This window comes from Taudactylus pleione, unplaced genomic scaffold (assembly GCF_031769625.1).
Source record: "Taudactylus pleione unplaced genomic scaffold, aTauple2 ptg000481l, whole genome shotgun sequence".
In the NCBI taxonomy this organism is placed as follows: Eukaryota; Metazoa; Chordata; class Amphibia; order Anura; family Myobatrachidae; genus Taudactylus; species Taudactylus pleione.
This window is the reverse complement of record NW_028284883.1, coordinates 2,111,077-2,137,107: the sequence shown is the minus strand read 5'-3', so window position 1 is coordinate 2,137,107 and position 26,031 is coordinate 2,111,077. Positions and strand designations below refer to the sequence as shown.

The 26,031-nt window shown below is 42.6% G+C and overlaps 1 protein-coding gene across 1 annotated transcript in view; it reads left to right on the top strand.

Moving 5' to 3' along the window:
* LOC148502841 (cytochrome P450 2A13-like) overlaps positions 1-26,031 on the top strand; it is a 71,821-nt gene that overhangs the window by 22,373 nt on the left and 23,417 nt on the right. Inside the window, exons 4-7 of the mRNA XM_088449296.1 lie at positions 3,849-3,998; positions 6,255-6,415; positions 19,660-19,836; positions 24,418-24,559. Coding sequence (XP_088305422.1) covers positions 3,849-3,998; positions 6,255-6,415; positions 19,660-19,836; positions 24,418-24,559 — 630 coding nt within the window. The remainder of the gene's footprint in view (positions 1-3,848; positions 3,999-6,254; positions 6,416-19,659; positions 19,837-24,417; positions 24,560-26,031) is intronic.

Below are 26,031 nucleotides of genomic sequence, written 5' to 3'. Positions count from 1 at the left end.
AAGCTCGGTAACCCGACAGGGGTCGAGTAAGTATACTAACCCTCCCCCCCTTCTGCCCCTAACCCTCCCTTCTTGCACCCTAACCCTCTCCACTCCGCACCTTAACCCTAACCCTCCCTGTTAGTGCCTAAACCTAACCATGCCCCCTTGGTACCTAAACATAACCATCCCACCTAGTGCCTAACCCTAACCCCCCCAGTGGTACCTAACCCTAACCCCATCTGTGGAGCCTAACCCTATCCAGCCCCCCAAATCCTAACCCTAACACCACCGCGGTTCCTAAACCTAAGCGGCTAACAGCTAAGACGCCCCAATGTACCTTCTTCAGGATGGAGGCTGTCAAGATTCCAGTGTCGGGATCTAGAATGGCATTAGGATTTCAATGCCTAATTTTATCCCAGTTTGGGCTTACAATGCCGGGATTTCAATAGCCGGCATCCTAACTACATCCCCAAATGTTACCCTTGAAATTACAACTTTGTGGGATTATATTGCTATGGAAATATGTTTATGTTTCAAGGGACTAGCAGAACAATTAAACAGCTTTAGGCAGCTGCCTAAGAGCGCCGACACCTGGAGGGTGCCAGTGAGTCTGCCAATAAAGAGAGTGCCATTTGCTAGATGACACTAGCGGCAGCCATGGTGGGTCTTATCAGCTACAGCTCTCCCCACTATGACCTATGGCGGGCATAGGCAAAACTGTGGGGTAAGCCAGTTATGAACAGGACCACCCCTTTCCAGTGCATACGCAAACTACAACAAAGTTCACACACAGGGAGCGCCACTACCAGACTCTGAGCACATCATTTGGTCAGGACATTATGGTGACAGGATGGAGTTGCCCTCCCCTTCCCAATGGCCCCCGAGATCTACCAGAACACAATATGCCTCCACATGTGACAGGCCACAAGGGGCCATGGCAGAGAGGGTGGCTGCGGCATAAGTCAGTGACCAAAGTCATGCTGACAACCTGATCCAGAGGCCTTCATTGGTGGAAAAATTGCAGTTTGGGACATAGTGCTTCAGTCCCAGAGCTCTGCAAGAAAATGTAAGCAGTCTGTGGGTTCCAAGGGTAACTAGAAAGTTGTCTGTGCCTATTCAGATATGGTGGAACTACAAGTCCCAGCACACCTTGCTACTCTGTCAACTCTCATGACATGGTAATTATATCTATCTATTATATATGGGGGGGTATGGTTAAAATCCCGACAGTTCAGATGCAGGTGATGGAATCCTGACACCTGTCAGAATCTATATATATACTGTATATATATTGTAAAGCCTGTGGAGTGGTACCTCATCCTTGTTTATACAGGGATACTACCGAAGAGCAAATTACTCCAGGAAGGCATCCCGGCAATGTCTAACATTATTGTGAGTGCTCATCACCGCTTGTGAGTAATGTCCAGATATAATATAATGGTGCCGGGCCATGGGAGTTTGATGGATTTTCTGTATAGCAGAGCCTACAAGTCTGCAAGTCCATAATTGTAGAATAAACCAGAAGGAGCAAACAAATCCACAATCCCAAGAAATACTTATAATCCATTAGCTACAATACTCCGAGCCACAATCCTTAGTACACTTGCAGAAGCCGACTCCAAGACAAGTAGCTTTAAGAAGCAAACACACACGTACACGTATACGTAAACACACACACACACCTGGAACTCTCTTGCATCCTCTTTTTTAAAAAGGGTTCCAATTTCCACCACTAAAATCTATCCAGCAAAGGGTATTCTTAGGAATAAGTCTCCCCTTATTGGTAGAGTTCAATGAGGGGCTGTAAAATAAATTTGTTGTGATGAATTCCCACTTGCTGTTTTCATGCCCCAGTGTTTTACTCAGTCCTAGGGGAGAACAATGGAATCTTGATGTAATTAATCCCTTTTTAATGATGGATGATAGCCAGTCACTCCCTGTTCTAACCCTTTGTAGTAATTTGAGACATCAGAGGGGCTCTAGCTGCTCCCATCTTCCTGTCTTTAATGTATTTACAGGAAGTGACTTGCTCAGCATAAAGCATGACACCTGCCCTTGTTTAAGAAAAATAGCTGACTGTTCAATTCTGTACTAAAACATTGTCAGAATAGGCCTGTGACAGTCAATTATGTCACTTGTCTGATAATAAATGTTATTGAAAATTAAATGCACTATAAATTCTCCTTCCTGTCACCATGGGGTTTGATAAAAAATATAGACAGGAATTAGATAGACAATGTCTAGATAACAGATGTTTCCAACCCCATCACGACCAGGGTTTCTCGGCATGGTGGTCAGTGGGTGATACCTGTGAGGACGCTATGGCGAGGGGCGTCTGGCGGTGGTGATGGTGTCTGGGGGAGAATTGGCTGTGCATGGTCCTGTGCGGGCATGTTGTCATTCTGGGCTGGTTAGGCCTGTCTGTGTTCCCGTTCCGCTCCGGAATGGGTGCTGCCATCTTGCCTCTGACCATGTGACCTAGTCGCCCTATCCTGGTGTGTCACATGCTCTCTCTCTGGCCTGTCACGGCAGAGCACTGGGTATTTAAGGGAGTTCAGAGCTCCCTTTCATTGCCAGTGCAACGTGTTTCTCAGCGGAAGCTGAGAGAGAGTTCCTGTGCTCGTACACCAGTCGTTGGAATCCCTGTCTAGCCTGCTTCACCTTGCCTGCTCCAACTCCGCTGGATTCCCCTGCCTCCTCCATTTACCTCTCCCTTGCCTGAGTACCTGAGTCTCCTGTACCCTGCACCTTGCCTCCACTTGCATGCTACTGGATCTTGTTTTCTTCAGCCTGCACTTCAGTTCAGCCTCACAAAACCTGGAATACTGGACTGTCTCCTGTCTGTCACTACCTGGACTTTTTCCCATTGCCTCACTACAGTTCCAAGTGCACCTTACTACTACACGGACTTTTATGTTGCCATATTCATGTCTACTAAACCACTCCTTAAAAGTACCACATTCTCTTAAGTCTGCTTCAGTGTCTGCTCCTAATACCACTCAGGGTTCACAACAAAACCAGAACCACACAAACCCTCCCTTTGGTGCCTAACCCTTCCTCATACTGCCTAACCCTAACCAGTGTGGTAAGTGCCTAACCCTAATGGTCCCTTATAGTGCCTAACCTTAACCCTCTGGTAAGTGCCAAACACTATTCCTAGGAAAATCAAAAAGCATGTGTCAACCGTTTTTTGTGTCTTTTTTTTGACCACGTCAACCTTTTGTCCCTGTCAGCCTGTAGTCCATGTCAACCTATTGCCTGTCTAACATCTGTTGTCTATCTACACATTGTTTATCTCTTTACTGTCTATCTTTTTTAACTGAAACCTGTCACCATACCCTGTTATTAATCATCTATTTGGAGTGTTTTCTCACTTGGACTTGCTTTTCGCTTTAATGTAACTACCTAATTCTGTGTGGAGAAACCAATTAGGCAATCAGAAAAACTATTTTAATTATCTGAAATTATTACCTGTTTTTTAGAAGAATATCCTGTACTACACTATGTTTTTGCTTTAATTCTATGGGCATACTCGCCAGAATCATGCCTATAACATAGGTGTTACTTACAATGCTTTTTCATCAGAATTTGCTCGTTTTTATGTGAATAATTTTAATACAACATTATAACTTAAGATCATGAGTGCTTTTCTTCTTTAGGATATACAGTACATACATATTGAATATATAAAAGAAAAACCAGAGGACACATCTTTGTTCAATATTTGCTCAAACCCCCGCCTCTACCTAGAAAAGCCACATGCAGTAGCTGCTGTACTCTCAGCTTATACATGATGATCTCACCAAGGGTTGGTGTTTACAATGGATTTTTGTTACTGTAAAAATGTTGTGTGTTATCTTCCTCAGGAGTGATACTTGGCAATGGAGAAAACTGGAAACAGATGCGTCGTTTCTCTGTTTTCAATCTCAAAACTTTTGGAATGGGAAAAAGGAGCATAGAAGAAAAAATACAAGAGGAGGCACATTTTTTGGTGGAGGCATTAAGGGAAACCAATGGTAGGTTGCACCTAATTATTGATAACTACACAAAGATTATGGGAATGTCAGTATAGGTAAGGGCTATACTTGAGACTGTGTATAACATATGATCACATATATTGTATTTGCGAATAGGCTCTTAGGGGGAGATTTACAAAGTGGCCGTTATTGTTGATGTTTAGAAACCAAGACATGTCAGATGCTGTTTTCAGAACCAAACCACAGAATTTACTATCCTGCAGGTTGGGGTAGAAAATGAAAACCTCATCCAATGTGAAAGGCATGGCAAAATCGAATAGGCATAGGCCCTCATTCAGAGCCGTACGCTCTGAGCAGAGCACACGCTCTGAATGAGGGCCGCCCTCCATAATTATGGAGCGTCCTCCTGGACACTCGTATAGCTGTGGGTCACCACCCACAGCCTATACGAGCGTGCAGTTTGATGGCTGCGATGGTCTTGACCATCGCGACCATCGCCACTGCGAGCCGGAGTCTGCGGTTGAGGTTTTCAACTGCAAGGCCCGGAGTGATTTTGGCTCTATCAGAGCCAAAATCACTCCCACTGACATCACTAGTGATGTCAGTGGGCCGGCTTCTGATGGTAGGCGTTCCCTTGGGAACGCCTCCGTCAGGGAGGCACGCCCCCGGTACGCCCACCAAAGGGGGCGTGCTGTCAATCAACATCGACAGCACGCCCCCTTTGATCAGACACAACGAGCGAAGGAAAGTCCTTCGCTCGTCACGTCTGGCGCATGCGCACGACGGAGCTCCCGTCGTCGTGCGCATGCGCAGTGCACAACATCGACCCACTTGCGAGCGGACAGCCGCTTGCGAGTGGGTCTGAATCAGGCCCATAGTTCCAAGTGTATCAAGCTCCAAAACGTTATCTTTTCAGAGCTTGACTCCCATTAGCTAACACCATCTTTTGATGGTATTAGCTTTTATAGCCTACAGGCTATAAGAAGAAACATTTTCATCTGGCTGCTTCCCAGACATGGATGTGATTCTGGGGTCCGCTTTTCAGAAAACAAACAACAATCAAACTTAGAAGTTCCGAGTCAAGCCAAGTCTCATGTCAAAGCACTTTTGGAGATCCAAGTTGAACCATGACTCATTTCCACGGTCAGCTTAGAACTCTGTTTTGAAAAGCGGATGCGGGTTTTGTATTATTATTATTTTGGAGAATTATTTTAAGATGTGTATTGTACAACACAAAGTTATGTAATGCAGCAATATGAGTAACTACATTGACAAAACGATGTCGTTCAATTCCATAAACAGCGGCATATCGTACAACTCTGAATCGGGCATATTGTCTTGCTAAGGCTTGAAATTACTGTTCGAATAATTCAAATAATTGTGGCAGTCAACTGCTTTCATGTAGGTGGATGTGAGGATCTTATCACCATGTCTTGATAGCGAAACATTTATAAAGGCTAAGCTAAAAGTGCTAATAAAGTGTAACCCAAAACAGTTGTGAGTAAGGTGATCAATGAATCAAGTGATAGAGCGATCGTCCCCATCACAAAGGGAAAACATCACAAAGGGAAAACAAATTATCTATCTGTCATGCCCCAAAACCAACCCTCATGCATACAAAGTGTCAATGTAGAGGTTGGTAAAACTCTAGATAAATCTGCTCCCATGGCAACCGTAATGAAAATTAAAAAGGAAGTAAAAGAAAAATAATTGTGCTCAAGAATGCACTTTATACTATTAAGCCTAATGTCATGTGTCATCCCTTCTACATGAGGATCATTCCTCAAGACATTATCACAGTAAGCAGCCCTTGTTCATGTGGTATGTTTGTATAAAGTTATTAAACATCACATGTCTGAAAAGGTAGCATATACGCCTGCTTTACTCCTGGAGACTACTTACTGCAGGAGGTGTGACCTCACAGTGATAAACTAAATGCTCAAAGTATGCCTATGAAGAGCCTAAGCACAATTCAGATGCAATAGAGTACATGGCTGGACAGTGTTATTAATAACTAATAAAGTCACATTCATCATGTAAAAATAGGTTGTAAAGATACAAATGAAGATTTTATTACAATCAAATCAATACACACATCAGTGGCTTCTCCTGTAATAGAGTAAATAAAATATACTTTAATGCTATATTTTTAGATTTTAATTTTGCTTTATTTTGGTACAGTTTGTGTACAGAACATGTTTTGGGAGGACCAAAACTATTACATCTCAAATTCTAGGTAACTTGACAAGAAATCTTGGCAGGCAACATCTACAAGTTCTTTTCTTTTCCATTTAGGGACTCCCTTCAACACCAATTGTCTCCTCAGGCAGGTGAGTGGCAACATCATCAGCTCCATCATATTTGGGAACAGGTACGCCTATGAAGATCCTGTGTTCCTGAGGCTCATGTACATCATGGATGAATTATATCTATCTGTTAATTCTTTCTGGGGCCAGGTATTTAAGAAACCTTTTCACATATTTTCACATAATGTAAATTCTAGCCAATCTTAAAATTGTTTTCTTTTTATTGGTAATGGAGCATATTTATCAATGGCTTTTTATGGTACAAAATATGCTTAAAGAATGTTTTTAAAATTTATAGACTTAGGGCCTGATTCAGCACAGATCGCATTGCTGCATTCGCACGCACCTGCTAGCTGCAAAAATATGCTAATAAATTCAATCGTATGGCAACCACAGGGCTATAACAAGACGCCCATCAATGTATAAAGCCGCCCACTTCCCATGACATGCATCCGCAAGTCAGCAAAAACATCGGTAACATCAATTAACATCGGAACCATTCACACAGTTGTGGTTGACCTGACCCTAACTCACAATCTGCTAAACTTCCTGTCGCCATCTAGACCTCTGCCAGCGTATAGAACCGCAGGGGCTTAATTATGCACGCCCCTGTAACTGCGTTCAAACGCACAGGCATGCCTCCTTTCCGCCGACCAATACCCTCTCCACCCCTAAACGGTCACTTCATGTCAATCATTATGAAATGGGACTGCGTGCTTGCTGCAATCTCTTCCCAACCGCAGTGGCCTGTTCGCGCATTCGCACTGCGATGCATATGCATGCACAGAGTGCAGACATCGACCGTCTGTGTGCGAACGCAGCCTTGCGAACAAACCTGAATTAGACCCTTAGGGCCTTATTTAGCAGTGCACGCTAATGCACTGCTGAACACAGATTCCCGATCGTTAGGAATCTGTGCAGGTGCTGGACCCGTACTGTGCGGTAGTTGCAGGAAGACATTGACTCTATATACAGTATACATAATATATTTGTTTTGTGAAAAATAACTTTTTTTCCCTGAGCACTCTACTTCCCCCTTCCTTTTATTGTTTTTAATTTATTTTGTGTCATTTCCATTTTCCAGCCTCCCCTAAATCTCTGAACACACCAACTGACAAAAGTACAAACATAACAAAAGCTATGTAATAAACCAGTGATTCCCAACCACAGTCCTCAAGGCACTCTAACAGTCCTGGTTCTAGTGAAATCCATGCTTAAGCACAGATAGTTAAATCAAAATAACTGAGGTACTAATTAAGTCACCTGTGCCCAGCTATGGCTAGCCTTAAAACCTGGACTGTTAGTGTGCCTTGAGGACCGTGGTTGGGAACCCCTGTAATAAACAATCGGGCAAACTGCACTCTCTAACTTGTAAAGGATTTACTCAGTGGTTGCATACCCTAACAGAGAGGTCGAGCTTTAAGGATTAGTTACTGTAGAGGACTTTGGGGTGGGGATGTGCTCAACTGGGTGATTGAATAATGTATGGAGTGTGAGAGAAATTAATGTACTGGATGCAATTGTATAATGAACGGGTATTAATTATTATTATTTAAAATTGCATATAGATTCAATATACTGTAACAATTGTAAATGTCCAGTTATATTGTATATAGGAGTACTGGTGTATGTTGTGTATACCAATTACCTTCTCAATGTGGTAGATAAGACTCTCTTTGAGAGATTGTCATTCTGTAAGATATTGATGTGGTCATTAACTATTCATTACCCTACTAACTCGTATGTTATGCACACCTACAGTGAGGAATATGTACTTGGGGGTGAGTAGTATGTTTTGAGTGGCATCCTGCATGTATATTCACCATTTTCTGGGGTAATGGGTGATGCTCTGATAGTGCAGGTCAGTGCAACAAATGTGCTCTGTTATACATGGGAAGACATCACCAAATGACAAGTAAACAACATTGCAGATAGTAGGCCTGATTCAGACCCCATTGCTAGATGCGTACTCTCGAACAGAGCATATGCAAATATGACCTAGCGATGGCATGGGAAGCACTGCAAGGATTTCAGTGTAAAAAAAAGGCTGGTGACCTGTTCTTTGACGCTGCCTGTTAATTATGTATGCCTCTGAAACGGCGTTGAAATACTCAGTCACACCTGCGTTCGCATGTCTACTCCCCCGTTTTTACTGCACTGCCCCTGTTACCACCCACAAACGGCCTCTCCTGTCACTCATTATACTGGGCTGTCTTTGCAGGGCGAGTGAACGCATACCAATCACTATGAGTAGTTTGCGCATGCTCACTGTGATGCATACGCATGCGCAGATTAGCAAACATCGGCAATAGCGAGAGGACGGCTGCTAGCGACCAGAGTACCAAGATGGAGGTCTAATGAGAATTATTTAAAAATATGTATTGTACAATACAAAGTTACATAATGCAGAAATATGAGTGACTACATTGACAAAATGATGTCAGTTTCTCAGCAGTTAATGTTGTTGGAGTGCAAGCAGACAATGAAGAGATTGCTACAGTAATGTTACAGAATTTAACACCTGAGTTTGACTTCCTGGTTGTGGTGTTGGAAACAAACAGAGCATAGTAAACTAAAGACACAAAGTTATTACAGTTTCAAGAACATGTCCACTACAGTGACGAGCGGTGAGGACAATGGCTGGGGAGGCACTGGCTGATGAACCCCCTTGTATATATTAAAAAACAACATAGTGTCCCCCTTATTTAACAGTAACCAGCACGAGGCTGAACCAGCCAGGAGGATAATTCCATAGCAGTGGGGTACATTCAGTGTGGGCACATTACCCACCCCCAAGGTAGTCTTCTCAGTGCTTGAATTCCTCAGTAAGTGGGAATCTCAAAAAGATTAATATTGGGTTCCCACCTTCCAAGCAACATCCAGCACTAGGATTGAAAGCCCAGTGCTATGCCCCGTACCCCTGAGTGTGGGGTTCATGGCATAATAATATTATTCTTTACAAGTGGCCTATAGGTCCCTGCAAGCCTACTCCAGCATGCTGGTACTTGGAAACTTGATTGTTTAATAAAAGTTTAACCTGATACAGTCACTGTTAGTGCTGGATCTGATGCTGCTCTGTGCCCAATCACATCTGCTTCAGTGACAGCGGAATGCTTTGATGTGGGCTGAAAGCACATCCCTGTCACTGAGGCATTTCTATAGGTGTGCAGCATCTCCTGCTATTTTTCAATGGTCTCTTACTGCCCGCGGCTTGGCCCCACCCCCTGCTTCCTATCTTTTACTATACTCAGCAGGAGGCATTGCTCTCTGTGCCTCCTAAACACATTTTACACTGTAGAATGATTAGAATAATATAAAGCAGATACTTACAGAATATGTGTCATAAGTATCTTTTTTGTATTATATTAATCATTAATGACAGGGGAGGCTCTGCCTCCCCTGACTGCACATCCCTGGTCCACTATGATTCAAATGCTGCGACCACTGCATTACACACAAAAAGTGAATATATTAGAAAGTTCATGTGCTAAGATTGTTATAAGATAGGTCACAAAGCATTTGAAAGTTGAGACAAGACTTAAAGTTGCAGTAATCTAAGACATGCTTTATGTACCAGAAATCTGAACAAATCTGTCCTTGAACAGGTCACACAGTTCACTTTGATTAAGGAAAATTCTTTGTGTGAAACAAAAGAGGGACAGTAATAGTTACAGACACAATGTGACATCAATTGCATGTCCTTAAATCACAGTCACTACAAGTTGTAAAAGAGCTGAATGTTGACATGCAGAACATGAGCAGTCTGTGTCACTGTCAGCAGCTGGATATGTATCTGAACTAGAGATGTGTACCGACCCCCGTGTTTTGATTTTGGATCTGGATCTCCCCTGGTTTTGGATCTGGATTGGTTTTGCCAAAACCTCACCTCCGTGTTTTGTTTTTCGGTTTTGGTTTTCGATCTGGATTTTATCTTTAAAAAAAATCATAAAAACAGCTAAAATCACATAAAATGGGCCTGTTTTTGTTCCTACAGTATTTTTAACCTCAACAACATTTATTTCCACTCGTTTACAGTCAATTTTGATCACCTCACAGCTCACAATATTGATTTTTTCATCTAGTTAAGGGCCAAAAGGTTGCATCCAGCTAGCTGGCTCAAAACTGAGTGATAAATAGATTTGAGGACTGTGCAAAGATGATGGTTGAGGTACCCCTTGAGGATTGAAGAATTAATAGTTGATAGTTGGCACAGCCACTGGCTGAAGTAAGAGTTGATACTTGATAATTGGTGCAGCCACTGGCTGAAGAATTGATATTTGGCGCAGCCACTGGCTGAAGTAAGAAGAGTTGATACTTGATAATTGGTGCAGCCACTCACCGGCTGAAGTAAGAATTGATAGTTGATAGTTGGCGCAGCCACTGGCTGAAGTAAGAAGAGTTGATACTTGATAATTGGTGCAGCCACTCACTGGCTGAAGTAAGAATTGATAGTTGATAGTTGGCGCAGCCACTGGCTGAAGTAAGAAGAGTTGATACTTGATAATTGGTGCAGCCACTGGCTGAACAATTGATAGTTGGCGCAGCCACTGGCTGAAGTAAGAAGAGTTGATACTTGATAATTGGTGCAGCCACTGGCTGAGGTAAGAAGAGTTGATACTTGTGGAAGCTTAGTTTATAAGAAACATTACATTTGACATAATTCCATATTTATATATGCTTTATAGTGAATACAGCTCATGCAAATCAATATGGCCTTTGTACAGCATTGCTGTTTAGTAAAACTTAGCAATACTAAGTAAAATGAGTTGAGATGTCTTTAAGGCTGCTCCCAAGGGAAGTTGTTTATCTGAAAAAATGTACAAGAACTTGACCATTTACGTATACTTCTGGGCTAGAGACAGATATAAACCAAATACAGTGATATAGAGCACAATGAGCATCTCATGAAGGTATCTATTTCTATTGCCAGAGAGGCTAACAAGAATAAACTATGTCTAACCTGATGAATGTTATATTTGAATATGCCAAATGTTGTTATATGCTTGCATAATGTGGAATAATGTAGGATGTTCTAGAAGTATGATGTAAGGGGGCATATTACCTGAATAGAGTTAATAGAAAGATATAAAAACCTCTGTACTGAAATCAATCATTGTTATTGTTGCATTAATCCTGGGGGATATGAACTCCCAGTTAAGGGCTAGATCTATTAATTTAATTAATTAATAAATTACATTCTTAAGTGTATTGTATTGGAGTCTATTACTTTATGCAACAATGGAATACCTGATAAAAATTAGGATTAGACAATCTTGATAATAAGAAGAGTTGATACTTGACAATTGGTGCAGCTACTGGCTGAAAACTTGGTAGCTGGCGCAGCCACTGGCTGAAGTATGAAGAGTTGATACTTGACAATTGGTGCAGCTACTGGCTGAAAACTTGGTAGGTGGCGCAGCCACTGGCTGAAGTAAGAAGAATTGGTACTCAATAATTGGTGCAGCCACTGGCTGAAGTAAGAATTGATAGTTGATAGTTGGCGCAGCCACTGGCTGAAGTAAGAAGCATTGATACTTGATAATTGGTGCAGCCACTGGCTGAAGTAAGAATTGATAGTTGGCGCAGCCACTGGCTGAAGTAAGAAGAGTTGATACTTGATAATTGGTGCAGCCACTGGCTGAAGTAAGAAGAGTTGATATTTGATAATTTGTGCAGCCACTAGCTGAAATAAGAAGAGTTGATACTTGATAATTGCTGCAGCCAGTGGCTGAAGTAAGAAGATTTGATACTTGATAATTGGTGCAGCAACTGGTTAAATAATTGATAGTTGATAGTTAATTGTTGTTGCAGCCTCCGGGCTGAGTAGTACTGGAATACAGAGCTATGATTAGGAAGGAACCAGTCCTGCAACAGCCTTGAGTGCTGGAACTCTTGGCAAGTTGTGGCCATTACAGCCTTGAGGGATGGTTAGGAGTGGACGACAGGTGGCCTTGGGCCGTGAAGCAGGATGCAGCCTCTGGGCCATTTAGCAGCCTTGATGACTGAGAACCATTGGCTGAATGTCACTGTTTTGCGACTTGTGTCATCGGGTTGATACAACAAGCAGCAGTTGGTTCAAAACTTTCCTTAAAAAAAATGATGGCGGCATGCAGGAGATGCTGTCTGTGGCCAATACAATTTCTGGACATTCACAAACAATAACATTAAAAATGTCAGGCAACAATGCCCCAAACAGCACATAATGGAAAGGAAAAGAGTGCAAGATGGAATTGTCCTTGGGCCCTCCAACCCAACCTTATGTTGTATATATGAAACAGGACATTCACAGTTTAACAAACCAATCACTTCAGCGACAGGGACTGTTACTTGTGGCTGAAATGATTGGTTTGTTTGAACCAAACACAAAACTAATGCCAATGCGCAGTGAACATTGGTGGCAATGATCCCATACACAAACTGGCTTTACAATAAATTAGATTAGATGTCATCATCATCCCCATCAGTGTGTGCATCCTCCTCTTCTTCACACAATATTAGTTCATCACCGCTATCCTTAAAATAATCATCCACCATTCTCTGAATGGTGACCAATGAGTGACAAAGTCTCAGTAGACATATCACTCATTGTAGCCAGTTTTTTCAGGCTCAACCAGATGTCATTAGGTTTTGCTGACTGATCTGCATTACCACCATTAGTGGGTCTCAAAGGAAAATTTAGTTTTTTCCTGGCAGCTGTAGAAAATGAAGGAGGAGATGCTGCCGTGTTATGTTCCACTTGAGCTGACAATTTTTTCATCACCAGCTCTTTGCATCTCTTCAGATTTATGTCCATCAGAAAGAAAAACACAAGGTATGACTTAAACCTAGGATCAAGTATGGTCGCCAAAATATAGTAATCTGATTTCAAGAGATTGATGACCCTTGGATCCAGTAGAAGCAAATGAAAGGCTTGATCTATAAGTCTGACATACTTAGTGGAATCACTCTGTTTCAGCTCCTCCTTTAGTTTCTCCAGCTGCTTTTGCAAAAGTCTGATTAGGGGAATGACCTGACTCAAGCTGGAAGTGTCTAAAGTAACTTCATATTTGGCAAGTTCTAAGGGTTTGAAAACCTTGCAAAGCATGCAAATTATTCTCCACTGCGCTTGGCTAAAGTGCATTCCCGCTCCTCTCCATATGATATAGGCCATAGTGTAGCCTTAGATGGCCTTTTTCTGCTCCTCCATCCACTGAAGCATATAGAGGGTAGAATTCCAGCTAGTTACTACCTCTTGCTTCAGCTTATGGCAGAACAAATGTAACAGTTCTTGCTGGTGCTGCAATCTTCGACACGCAGTTGCTGAAAAAAATGTTGCACCACCAAATTAATTGTGTGAGCAAAACATGGGATGTGTTCAAATTCGCCCAGATGTAATGCTCACACAATATTGCTGGCATTGTCAGAAATCCCAAATCCCGAGGAAAGTCCATGTTGGGTAAACCATTTTACAATGATTTCCCTGAGTTTTTCTAAGAGGTTCTCAGTGGTATGCCTCTTAGTGAAACCGGTGATGCACAGAGTAGCCTGCCTCTTAATGAGCTGGCATTTGTTAGATGCTGCTGCTGCTGTTTGCACTGTTGGAGGCAATACACCTACCCAGTGGGCTGTCACAGTCATGTAATCTTTAGTTTGCCTTGTCCCACTTGTCCACATATCTGTGGTTAAGTGGACAGTGGGCACAACAGCATTTTGGATGACATTAAAAAGGTTTTTTTTTTAATGGCCTTGTACAATTTGGGAATTGCTATTCTAGAGAAGTGGAATCTAGAAAAGACATGGTAGCAGGGACACAGGACCTCCATTAATGGTCTAAAACCCACTGCATTAATGGTGAATACTGGACGCACATCTAATACCAGCATAGCTATTATGGCATCAGTAATATGCTGTGCAACTGGGTGTTTGCTGTCATACTTGTTCGCCAATGCAAAGGATTGTGTGACAGTCAATTGTTTGATTGAACTTGAACTACTAAAAGTAGTCTTCTTCCTGGTCTCCTTCTGGGTTAAAGATCCACTCATACAGTAGCAGCAGCAGACGTAACACTCAAGGATCCTTCTAAGGAACAAAAGATAGGAGAGGAGTCAGTCCTTATGGTATTGGATGCAGGACTACTTCCAATCACGAATGAGGATATTGATGATTATGCAGGTGTTGGTGGTGGATATTACAGGCACTTGGATCCAGATAGAAGGGAGCAGCTAGGTGACACTGGACTGATTGTTGTTTGGTTTTTTGTCCCCAAAGTTTTTATACCCTTTCCAATTTGATGAATGCGCTGCAAGTGATGTAACAGGGAGGAGGTTCCAAGATGGTTAAGTTCCTTACCTCTTCTCACTGTTACATGGCAATGGTTACAAATGGCTTGGCAAAGGTTGTCCGGATTTGGGAGGAAATGTGGATTTTTTGGTCCTTTGCCCAGGCATGGCAACAATGGGATTTTTCCCTCCATGAGCATCAACTGTTGCCTGATTTACAGTTTTTACACAAACATCCTCATCAACAACATCCTAATCATCCTTTTTGGTAACGCCAACTACATATCCTCCTCATCTTCCTCATGCAATTCCACAGAAGCATCCTCGATTTCTACATCAGCATGTTGACTTGTGCTGCTCATCCCCACATTTGCAGAGGGCACACAAATGGTGGAAGGAGGATCCTCTACAAGTACAGTATTAGAAAGGTCAGGCTCACACATGGCAACTGCAGACACACTTTTGACTCTCCACAGGGATTCGTGATTTTTTTGGAGCACACAGTTGGTTCCGATGTCTTTAATTTTTTTTACCTCTCCTACAAGCAGAGGGGATTAAATCATCACTAGAACCACCAGTCATAAATAAAGGCCAAGGCCTTATTCTTTCCTTGCCATTTCGTGTAGTGAATGGCATATTGCCAATTTTTGTTTCTCTAAAGCTGACTTAGCTATAGATTTTTTTTTGCTTTAACAGGGTAAAAGTTGATTTTTTTAGCCTGACGTTGGCCCTGGTACATCAGCCTTCATAAATGACGTTGACGGCCTTGCATCGTCATCATTACTGCTACCGGCAGCTACTGTACAAGACTGGTATGTGGATCCTGCTCTCCTGTAATGTCCTCCATACTCACTGCTGTCTTACAGCAGTGTCACCAAGCAATTATAGCACAGTTGACTAGTGGCTAACGCACACAACCAACCACACGCACAAAAAATTTGTTTTTATTTTTACACATGGCAGGTGTGGCTAAGACGCATCCATACAAAAAGTTGGTTTTATTTTTACATACAGCAGATGTGGCTAGCAGCCCCTTGATAAATGAAACACAGGCAGAACAATACATTGCTGCTAATAATAAGTGTGGCTAACGCACACACAGAAATAAAAAAAATACATTTTAATTTTATTCACACTGGGGGTGAAGAGCATCCCTGATGGACAGAGCACCCCCTGGACAACACAACAGAACAGCAAGCAAGGCCAACCCCTATAGAGAACAACAGCTAGCCAGCCCCTATGGACTGGACAACAGCCAACCAGCCACTATGGACTACACCCAGCCAGCCCCTATGGACAGGACAACAGACAGCCCCTATATGGACTATGTTATGGACAACAGCCAGCCCCTATGGACAGGACAACCTCACACAACAGCCAGTCAGCCCCTATGGACAGGACAACCTCACACAACAGCCAGCCAGCCCCTATATGGACAAAAGCCAGCCCCTATGGACACTAAGCAGCCAGCCCCTGAGTGAATGACAATGACAAGTTCAACACAACTGTAGCCAGCCTCCCTATGCACAGCAGTGCAAAACTGCTGCCAGCCCTCCCTTTTCACTCTCAATAGCCAAAATGAAAAATGGCGGTGATCGCTGGAACTTTAATACAATCCAAAACCTGCGAGAATCCAACAGCGGGATGATGACATTTTGCCTTGTTTGAGATCTGAGTCAGGTGGGAAAACCCAAGCCGACTCGGATCCTCTAAGTTCGGGTGGGTTCGGATCTCTGAAATCCGAACCAACTCATCTCTAATCTGAACCACACGCTACCAGCATGGAAGTTCACTCACAGAAAAGATGCAATATCTGCAGACCACCTAAGAGATATTATGATGAATTTGCAAATATTGCTTTTTAGTAAGCCTCATGATATCCTGAAGCCACAGTTAAGATCTAATTGGTGTAAGTGGAAATCCAATATCGCAAAAGAGACTTTGCAATATCTAGTAGTCACAGAATAAAGGGATTTTCACTCCAGCACACTGTAGCAAATTCAAAAATACTTAAATCCTACATGATAATAGAGTTCAGAGGTATTAGTTACATACATTTGCAAATATATGAATAAGCGCCAGGCCAATCATCAAGGCTCCTCTATACTGGCATCCCTAACATTAAGGGGTTCATGTCCGAGAGGCAAGGCACCCCAAAAGATTCCAGCCAAGGACCATCCCCAGGGCATCACACGAAAAGGGGAAAAAAGGTGATAGTGAAGTGTAAAGTATAGATGTGTAAAGATAAATCAATAAATGTTAATGAAATGTAAAAGAATTAAAATGACATAAATAATATATAAACGATTAAAGAAGTGATAAAAATATTCTATGTGAATTAAGTGGTGATGCCATGAGAAAGGTCCAGCCTGAACAAACTCGGGGGCCCCACTCCCAAACACTCACCCCAAAATAATTATTGCTACATAATAGTAGCACCCACTCTGGGTCATATAATTACAAATTGGTGTACTGCATGATAACAGCACATGTATGAGCTGAGAGATAACTTACCTTGGAGGTACCCCAAAAAACCTCCACATGGCACTATAAGGATCAGCACCTCCTCCTGATGCTGACTCCCTTCATGCCTCCAGACTGCAAACAAAAATTATGGTAGTTGCTCAAATCAGCTTAATGACATACCAGAGGTACTTGTAAAGGGCGGGATTTACACTAAACACAGAAAAAAGGGATTTTCCCTCCAGCACACTGTAGCAAATTCAAAATTACTTAAATCCTGCATGATAATAGAGATTCAGAGGTATTAGTTACATACATTTGCAAATATATGAATAAGCGCCAGGCCAATCGTCAAGGTTCCTCTATACTATCATTTTAATATTTTTACATTTCATTAACATTTATTGATTTATCTTTACACATCTATCTTTTACACTTCACTATCACCTTTTTTCCCCTTTTTGTGTGATGCACTGGGGATGGTCCTTGGCTGGAATCTTTTGGGGTGCCTTGCTTCTCGGACGTGAACCCCTTAATGTTAGGGATGCCAGTATAGAGGAGCCTTGATGATTGGCCTGGCACTTATTCATATATTTGCAAATGTATGTAACTAATACCTCTGAATCTCTATAATCATTTAGGATTTAAGTATTTTTGAATTTGCTACAGTGTGCTGGAGGGAAAATCCCTTTTTCTGTGTTTAGTGTAAACCCCACCCTTTACAAGCACCTCTGGTGTGTCATTAAGTTTATTTGAGCAACTACCATATTTTTTGTTTGCAATCTGGAGGCATGAAGGGAGTCAGCATTAGGAGGAGGTGCTGACCCTTTTAGTGCCATGTGGAGGTTTTTTGGGGTACCTCCAAGGTAAATTAGCTCTCAGCTCATACATGTGCTGTTATCATGCAGTACACCAATTTGTAATTATATGACCCAGAGTGGGTGCTACTATTATGTAGCAATAATAATTTTGGGGTGAGCGTTTGGGAGTGGGGCCCCTGGGGTTGTTCAGGCTTGGACCTTTCTCATGGCATCACCACTTATTTCACATAGAATATTTTTATCACTTCTCTAATTGTTTGTATATTATTTATGTCATTTTAATTATTTTACATTTCATTAACACTTATTGATTTATCTTTACACATCTATCCTTTACACTTCACTATCACCTTTTTTCCCCTTTTCGTGTGATGCCCTGGGGATGGTCCTTGGCTGGAATCTTTTGGGATGCCTTGCTTCTCGGACGTGAACCCCTTAATGTTAGGGATGCCAGTATAGAGGAGCCTTGATGATTAGCCTTTTGCTTATTCATATATTTGCAAATGTATGTAACTAATACCTCTGAATCTCTATTATCATGTAGGATTGAAGTATTTTTGAATTTGCTACAGTGTGCTGGAGGGAAAATCCCTTTTTTCTGTGTTTAGTGTAAACCCCGCCCTTTACAAGCACCTGTGGTATGTCATTAAGCTGATTTGAGCAACTACCATATTTTTTGTTTAATATCTAGTAGTCACAAGAGCTGTCAGTGTGGGGACTCTTGCTGATAAATTTATGAAGAAGGCCAAACTAAAAAATGTGATGAGATTTTTTTTATGTATTTAACCCAGTTTATTTTTAAGGTTGCTACAGAAAAGCTGAAAGTGAATGTTTGTTTAACACTGAGAAGCTTATAGAGAGGAAGGTGTTGATAAGAGAGCACATTACTGTGCAGACTCCATGCTAAAAGTGGCTATAGGGAGGCTTGATTCCTTGATCAAAGATAACTGCCGAGGGCAGTACTGTGCATGCATGGTGCCATCTTGTTATTGTGAGAGCGTGTCACAGTGGGTTCAGTTGTCTCCTACTCAGGCCCTGCAACAGGGGGGACAAAGGGAACACATGTACCGGTTCCAAGATTGCAAGAGGCAATGGCCCCTCAGGAATCTCAGGAGTCCAGTTCATGTGTCCCCCTTGACCCTGCTGTATTCAGCAGGAGACAAAGGAGAGGGAGGCCGGCTGCCTGCAGTCTGCAACAATAAGGTTCAGTTTTGAACCGGCACAGCTTGCGTGACATCATAATGTTATACCGCTGGGTCAGAGAGGAGCAAGTCCCGAGCCGCAAGAGCAGGCTGCAGGTAAGTCATAGTTGTCTACCTTTCAGTAGCTCTTCCAGGGAGAAGCCCAGGTAAGAGAAGCAGCAGGGGGGTTACAGGGGGCGGGGCCTGATGATTTGCATCATTAAGCCCCGCCCCCTCACTGTAAAATTGCCACGATTAGTTAGAATTTACATAGGGGGCGGAGCCAAACAACGTAAATCATGTAGAATCACGTCTTAAGCCCCGCCCCCTACACGGAGACCCACGATCGCCACCAGAATTCTCCTCATTCTGCCCACTTCACTAGGAAGTGGGCAGAATGCGGGAGAAATGCCTACCCTTCCGGGGGTGCGGGGGGTTACCCGAAAAATCAGGAGCCTCCCACGAAAACCGGGAGAGTAGGCATGTATGAGGTAAGTATAGTTGTCTCTTATGAATAATTTTGTGTATTCATATCTTACTATTTACACTTGGTGATAATAATTATCTTCTTCTTTATTTAATTATTATTATTATTATTATTATTATTATTATTATTATTATTATTATCTTAGTTTTCATCATGTTAATAATTTTTGTTTCCTGCCATGTAGCTGTATGATATGTTTGACTTGCTGTTGAGATATATACCAGGGCCTCATCACAGAACATCTAAGTATCTTTTACAACTAGATGAGTTTATTAAGGAGAGGATGGATATCGGTAAAGAGACATTGGATCCAAAAAGACCACGGCACATTATTGACAGTTTCCTTATCAGGATGGAAGAGGTACGGTATGTCCATTTTTCTGCAACACACTAATTGAACATGTTTCAACAATCTGCCATGTTATACTGTATAAATAGTATTTATTTATGTAATACTTGTTAAAACATATAAATACTTTTTTTTAACCTTTTATAGTTGTATTTTTGCTCCACAAGTATCAGCTCAGTATTCCCATGTCTTACAGTGTGCATCAATTTCAGAGACAACCATTAGTAAATGAGATGAGCCTTATTATTATAGTATACTGGAATAATTGATTTCTGTGTGAGGCGTTAATAGATAAAAGTACAGATAAAGGGGCTGATAAAAAGTTGCTCCCAATATGTGAATAATTATAAAAAAATGCACTGAAAAATAGGGTACAGTATTTGCACTCTTATGTTGATATGAGATGAGATATCTTGAGATGTGTACTACTCAAAAACAGCAGTGCATGCATGCATACATACATACTATAAAATAAATACATACTATACATAATACTCAAGTTTAAATTAAACCATCTGTTTTGCTTGTGAATAGAGATGTGCGTGTCCGGTTCCCAGAAAGCAGACAACAACTGAATTTAAGGGTTTTGAGTCGAACCGCATTCGAGTTCGGAATCACTTTGGGGTACTGAGTCAAATTGAGCCCAGGTTCGGTTTTGCAGTCAGTTCAGAACTCGGATTGAAAAACCGAACCTGGGTTTGGAAGGCATGTAAACCTGTCCAAACATGTCCAATTTGCATGAATTTAGCTGTATTTAAAAAAAAAAAAATGTTTTAAAATATACAGATCAAAAACCAAAACATGGGGGTCTGAGCACATCTCAACTCATCAAATATTCATTCTCTATTAGGCATCAATAAAACCTAAAATACCTATATGATACAACAGAATCGGTATGTAATGCTGGCGGCTGAATAGAGCTGAATCATATATCGACACCAGAAGACAGAAGGAGACAAATCCTTACTGGGGCTGGTAAGAACACTTACCCTACCCTACCCTAACCCTACACAGGGCGGAAGACCTGTGTAACTCATTTCCACTGAGCCTTAGCAGGGTTTTCCCAAGTCCACGGAAGAAATGCCGGGTCAATCAACACAGGATTTTTTCCTAGGACCCTTTTCTACTAAGCCGCTACCTGGGTTAATACGGCAATAACCTGGCCAATGGAAAAGGGGTATTAGTGTGCATATCAGAACTGCAATCCTGTTATAATTACATTTCTATTTAGTTTTGTACAGTATGAAAAGGACACAACCAGCAACATACAAATGATGTAAGGAAACAGTAACTTAAAAGTTTACAGTGCAGGGAGAGATTCAACAAAGCTTTAATAGGTTCAATTAATCAGCAAGTATTAATGACAGGGAGATGAGGCAGTCTAAAGGAATCCAGTTACTATGCAGACATTTGTATTAAGGAGCCAGGCAAACAGTAGCACTGGCTGTGGTGAGTGATATTTTACAATGATATCATGTAAAATGTTAACAGACAGAAGATCTGGTAAACATATAATGCCTGTGGTTGTAGAGGAGAGAACTTGTTTTCACTTGTAGAGATGAATAGTAGCTGAAGGGAGATCTGGTAAACATGCAGTGGTCTGTGGTTGTAGATGAGAGAGACTGTATTCACTTGCAGAAATGAATGGTAGCATTCAGGAGATCCAGTAAATATGCAATGGTCTGTAAATAACTGAAGCCAATGAAATCCAAATGGCAGACTAGGTAAAATAGAAGACTGATGACTAAGACACAGCATAAGTCCTGGAGTTGCAGATGTATGACAAGTAGGGTCAGACTATCACCAGCACAGAGGAGTCAGTGAGAACAGGCTATAAAGGGTCTTGATTGACTCACCTGGCTCACTACCATGACTCTCTCCACAAAATTAAATGCACAGAGGGTTGCACAGCATGTAAACATGAAGACTATCTTTGGGCCACAGTGTACTTATTACTGTGGCCCCTCCCAATATGCAGGAAGATACACAAGAGTGGAATTGCAGTTGTATATTTTCAGGGAGAAACTAGCATTGCAGTTGCTGTTTTGCCAGGTACATCGAGGTTCTGTGGTATATTTGCTTACTAAAATGAAAGTTCACCGTAGACTCGGTGGACTCTGTGTATGTACCACTTGGATGGGGATCCGGGTCTCTACCACTAGGTTAGAGGATAGGGCCATCTTAGCAGAATTGTGGGCCTTGAACACAGCATTGCTATGGTGTCCCTACCAACCCATTCAAGGGAATTAATATGTACTGTAATTGGTCAATAAAATGAAACCTTTAGATTTAGTGAACCTTTCAATACAATCAATATTTAAACATAAATAATTATGTAAATTGAGAATTACAGACTTCACCTTAATCTTTTCTTTTCCAGCTCACAGTGCATTTGCTGCTCTGCACTGCAGCTGTGACTAAAGTATGAGGGTCCCGGGGGGATGTGCTCCCCCCTTAATACAGCTCCTTGGCTGCAGGATGTGTAGCAAGTAGTACATGCTTCCCGGCCACTCTGGTGTGTGTAATTCATGATCAAAATAACCAGGGAGCATTTTCTCTCTCAGCACAGAGCGAGCAGCCACATACTCAATGTAAATGCCCCCTGACCCAGCCCTCCCCTGAATTGTGGGGCCATAGGCACCTGCCCAGTGTGCCTATATGTTAAGATGACTCTTTTAAAAAACAAGCAGACTAATGAGCAGCAATTGAGCCACTCCAAGAGGAATAGCCTACAATTTTTCTTTTATTTTTGCTTATTTGCATTGCAGATGCAACAAAACATTACTCAATGTATAGTAGAGAAGCTAGGCTGTGACTTTAAGCAAAAATACATTTGTTTTATACACATACAAAGCTGCACATGAAGCACAACAGAATTTGCCATAAGAGAAAGTTGCGGCCACTCCATCTAGCACTATGTACACAGATTCAGTGTATGAGGACATATCTGTATAGTGTGTATATATTGTATTTAGGTGCTGTTTCTACATTGTGCATTGTGTGCTTTGTAAAATAAAGGTATCATTGAGACTTTGCAATTCTGTCTTTCCTGTGGGACCTGGTACTGACAGAGTACTGGGGAATAGTCCTAGCTATAACCAGCCACTTGCAGACCCTCCCTTGGCCACAGCATAAGAGACATATTGCAGCACTTGGAGGGAAGAGGGGTGTGGTGGTGACTGACACCATTCTCTAAAATGGAGGCATGATGCCCCTGTTTTGGAGGTATGTTGAGCCCAGGGTCTGCATCATCTCAGCTTAAGCAGCCTGGCAAATGTCACAATGGTTGCAATGGCAAACAGAGGCAGCGCATTCAGATCACAGATGCATGCACCTTCTGATGCATTTGCATTTATTTGGATGATGCTACACCATAGTTGCCGACATTCAGCTCACTCCTTCCGGGAGGGAGCTGAATGTCTGCACAAAGCGGGGGCGTGGCCGGGCACTGACTATGCATGGGGGCCAGGGGCGTGTCCGCATGATTGTGTCATCGTGGCCCCGCCCCCTCTTCACAATGCCTAAAATAAAGGTATAGTGAAGCAGGGGGCGGAGCCACGATGACCCCACTGCGGGGGGTTTCTAGCTGTTGCCGGGGGCGTCAGGCGGGAGCCGGGAGGCTTACCTACCTTTCTGGGGGGTCGAGAGCGGCACCAGATATTCGGGAGGCTCCCGACCAGGGTAGGCAAGCCTGTATTACACAGTCCCTTCCCTATGGCTATACAATAACACCCATCTCTAACTGAGGCCCATTATGTGTGCAATAAAACCCACCCCTCCTTACACCTGATAGGTGAGCATACAGCCTTACAACCTGTCAATCTTAAGAATATCATAACATTACTCATATTGCCTTAAAGCTGTACCCCTGCCCCAAAATACATGTACAGTACTTATGTGCTTTTGACCACAATTTAAAAGTGGGCAACTAGGAACTAAGGCCCTGATTCAGACCCACTCGCAAGCGGCTGTCCGCTCGCAAGTGGGTCGATGTTGTGCTCTGCGCATGCGCACGACGGCGGGAGCTCTGTCGTGCACATGCGCGACGAGCGAAGGACTTTCCTTCGCTCGTTGTGTCTGATCAAAGGGGGCATGCTGTCGATGTTGATTGACAGCACGCCCCCTTTGGTGGGCGTGCCGGGGGCGTGCCTCCCTGATGGGGGCGTTCCCACGGGAACGCCTCCCGTCAGAAGCCGGCCCACTGACATCACTAGTGATGTCAGTGGGAGTGATTTTGGCTCTGATAGAGCCAAAATCACTCCGGGGCTTGCGGTTGAAAACCTCAACCGCAGGCTCCGGCTCGCAGTTTCGATGGTCGCAATGGTCAAGACCATCGCGGCCATCAAACTGCACGCTCGTATAGGCTGTGGGTGGTGACCCACAGCTATATGAGCGTCCAGGAGGACGCTCCATTTTTATGGAGGGCGGCCCTCATTCAGAACGTGCGCTCTGCTCAGAGCGTACGGCTCTGAATGAGGGCCTAACTGTGCTATGCAACTATTGGTCATATTATACCTTATCTTCTATATATTGGCTGTACAATAGATTGTGACAGGCACTGATCTCTCTGTTTCTCATTTTATGTTCTTGCAGGAAAAGAATAATCCAGCCTCACAGTTTGATATGGAGAACTTTTATATAAACACTACATCCTTATTTGTTGCTGGGACAGAAACAGTGAGCACAACACTGAGACATGCATTTCTGCTGCTAGTGAAACACCCCAACGTCACACGTAAGAAACAAAGTCTGTGCATATCAGGTTTGATAGACAATGACAATTTCAATATATTGCTTTGAGAGTAAGTAAAGATATTCCTACATGTCTATATCTTAGTGCTATAAAGAAGATGTATTATTATTATTATTATTATTATTATTATTATCCTTTATTTATATAGCACCAAAAGTGTTCCTTACAAAGTACATCACCTTACAAAGTACATCACCAAAAAAGTGACGAACAGTACAGTACAATACAATGCAGGACAAGGACATGGATAATAATCATTGATACATTGATAGCCATAACACCCAATTAAGCAACAGATCATAAGCAACTAAGGGCTCTATTTACTACAATCCGCATTTGTAATGCAGATTGTAGTGTGATATTAACGACTGAATTCGCATTGCGAATTCAGGCAATATCACAGGGATTTACTACCAATCCCTTGCAGGGACAGAGCTTGCGATAAAGCTCTGTCCCTGCAAATCCCCTACGGAGCCTTATCACGGTATTTTCGCAAAAAATACCGTGATTAAGTGCCCGCGCATGCGCTGACCGGTCACCGCTGCTACCCCACCTCCGGCGCTTAGCACCTCCTCCCCGCGACCCTCCTCTCCCTTACTTACACTTACCTGCATGCTCCAGGCCTCCGGTGATGTTCTCCATGCCTCCGGTCAGGTGATCTCCCATACTGCACTGGGACCCGATCACCTGATGACCGAGCAGCTGTGCACTATGGGAGACCAGCTGACCAGAGGGGAGTCATTACCAGAGGCCCGATCACCGGTCCCTGGAGTCAGGTAAGTATTTTTTTTTTACTATTTTGTTTTTCTTTTTTTTACAGTAATCAGCTTGCGGTCTGTTTAGACCACACAGCTGATTACAGGAACTGACTCCCGGCTCTGCTCTCCCCGTTAGAGCAGGCCAGGAGTCCGGTAACCGGGGGAGACCCTGGATAACGCCACCTCCAGGTGGCGTTATTATCACAGGACTTTCCCCGGTATTTTTTTCACATTTATTTTTAGTAACTATGGTCGGATCATATTTCCCATTACAGTTATGGGAAATGTGATCTGCTTTACTAAAAATAAGTGATACTTAGGGGTTGGAGTAGAATTTTACGAATTCTACTCCAATTGCCCTGTAATAACTATAGGTGACACTAAAATAATGTGAAAAGGGTGTGAAAATCCCTGAGCGATATCGTCTAGTGTGTCCCCGGCAGGCTGTGCTCAATGTCGTTCATGACATTGAGCACAGCCGCTGAACGATATCATTAACAATATCGTTCAGCACCGGGCTCTCTCCCCCATTCCCCAACATGCAGCAACCTGACAAGATCGGCAGGTTGGCCTGCATGTTAACCCGATAAACGATGACGACAAATGACCCGCGGGAACACGCGTCGTCGTTATCGTTCATCTTTTTTTGTAAAAAATGGACGATAAAGTGGACGACTGAACGATAACGATATCATT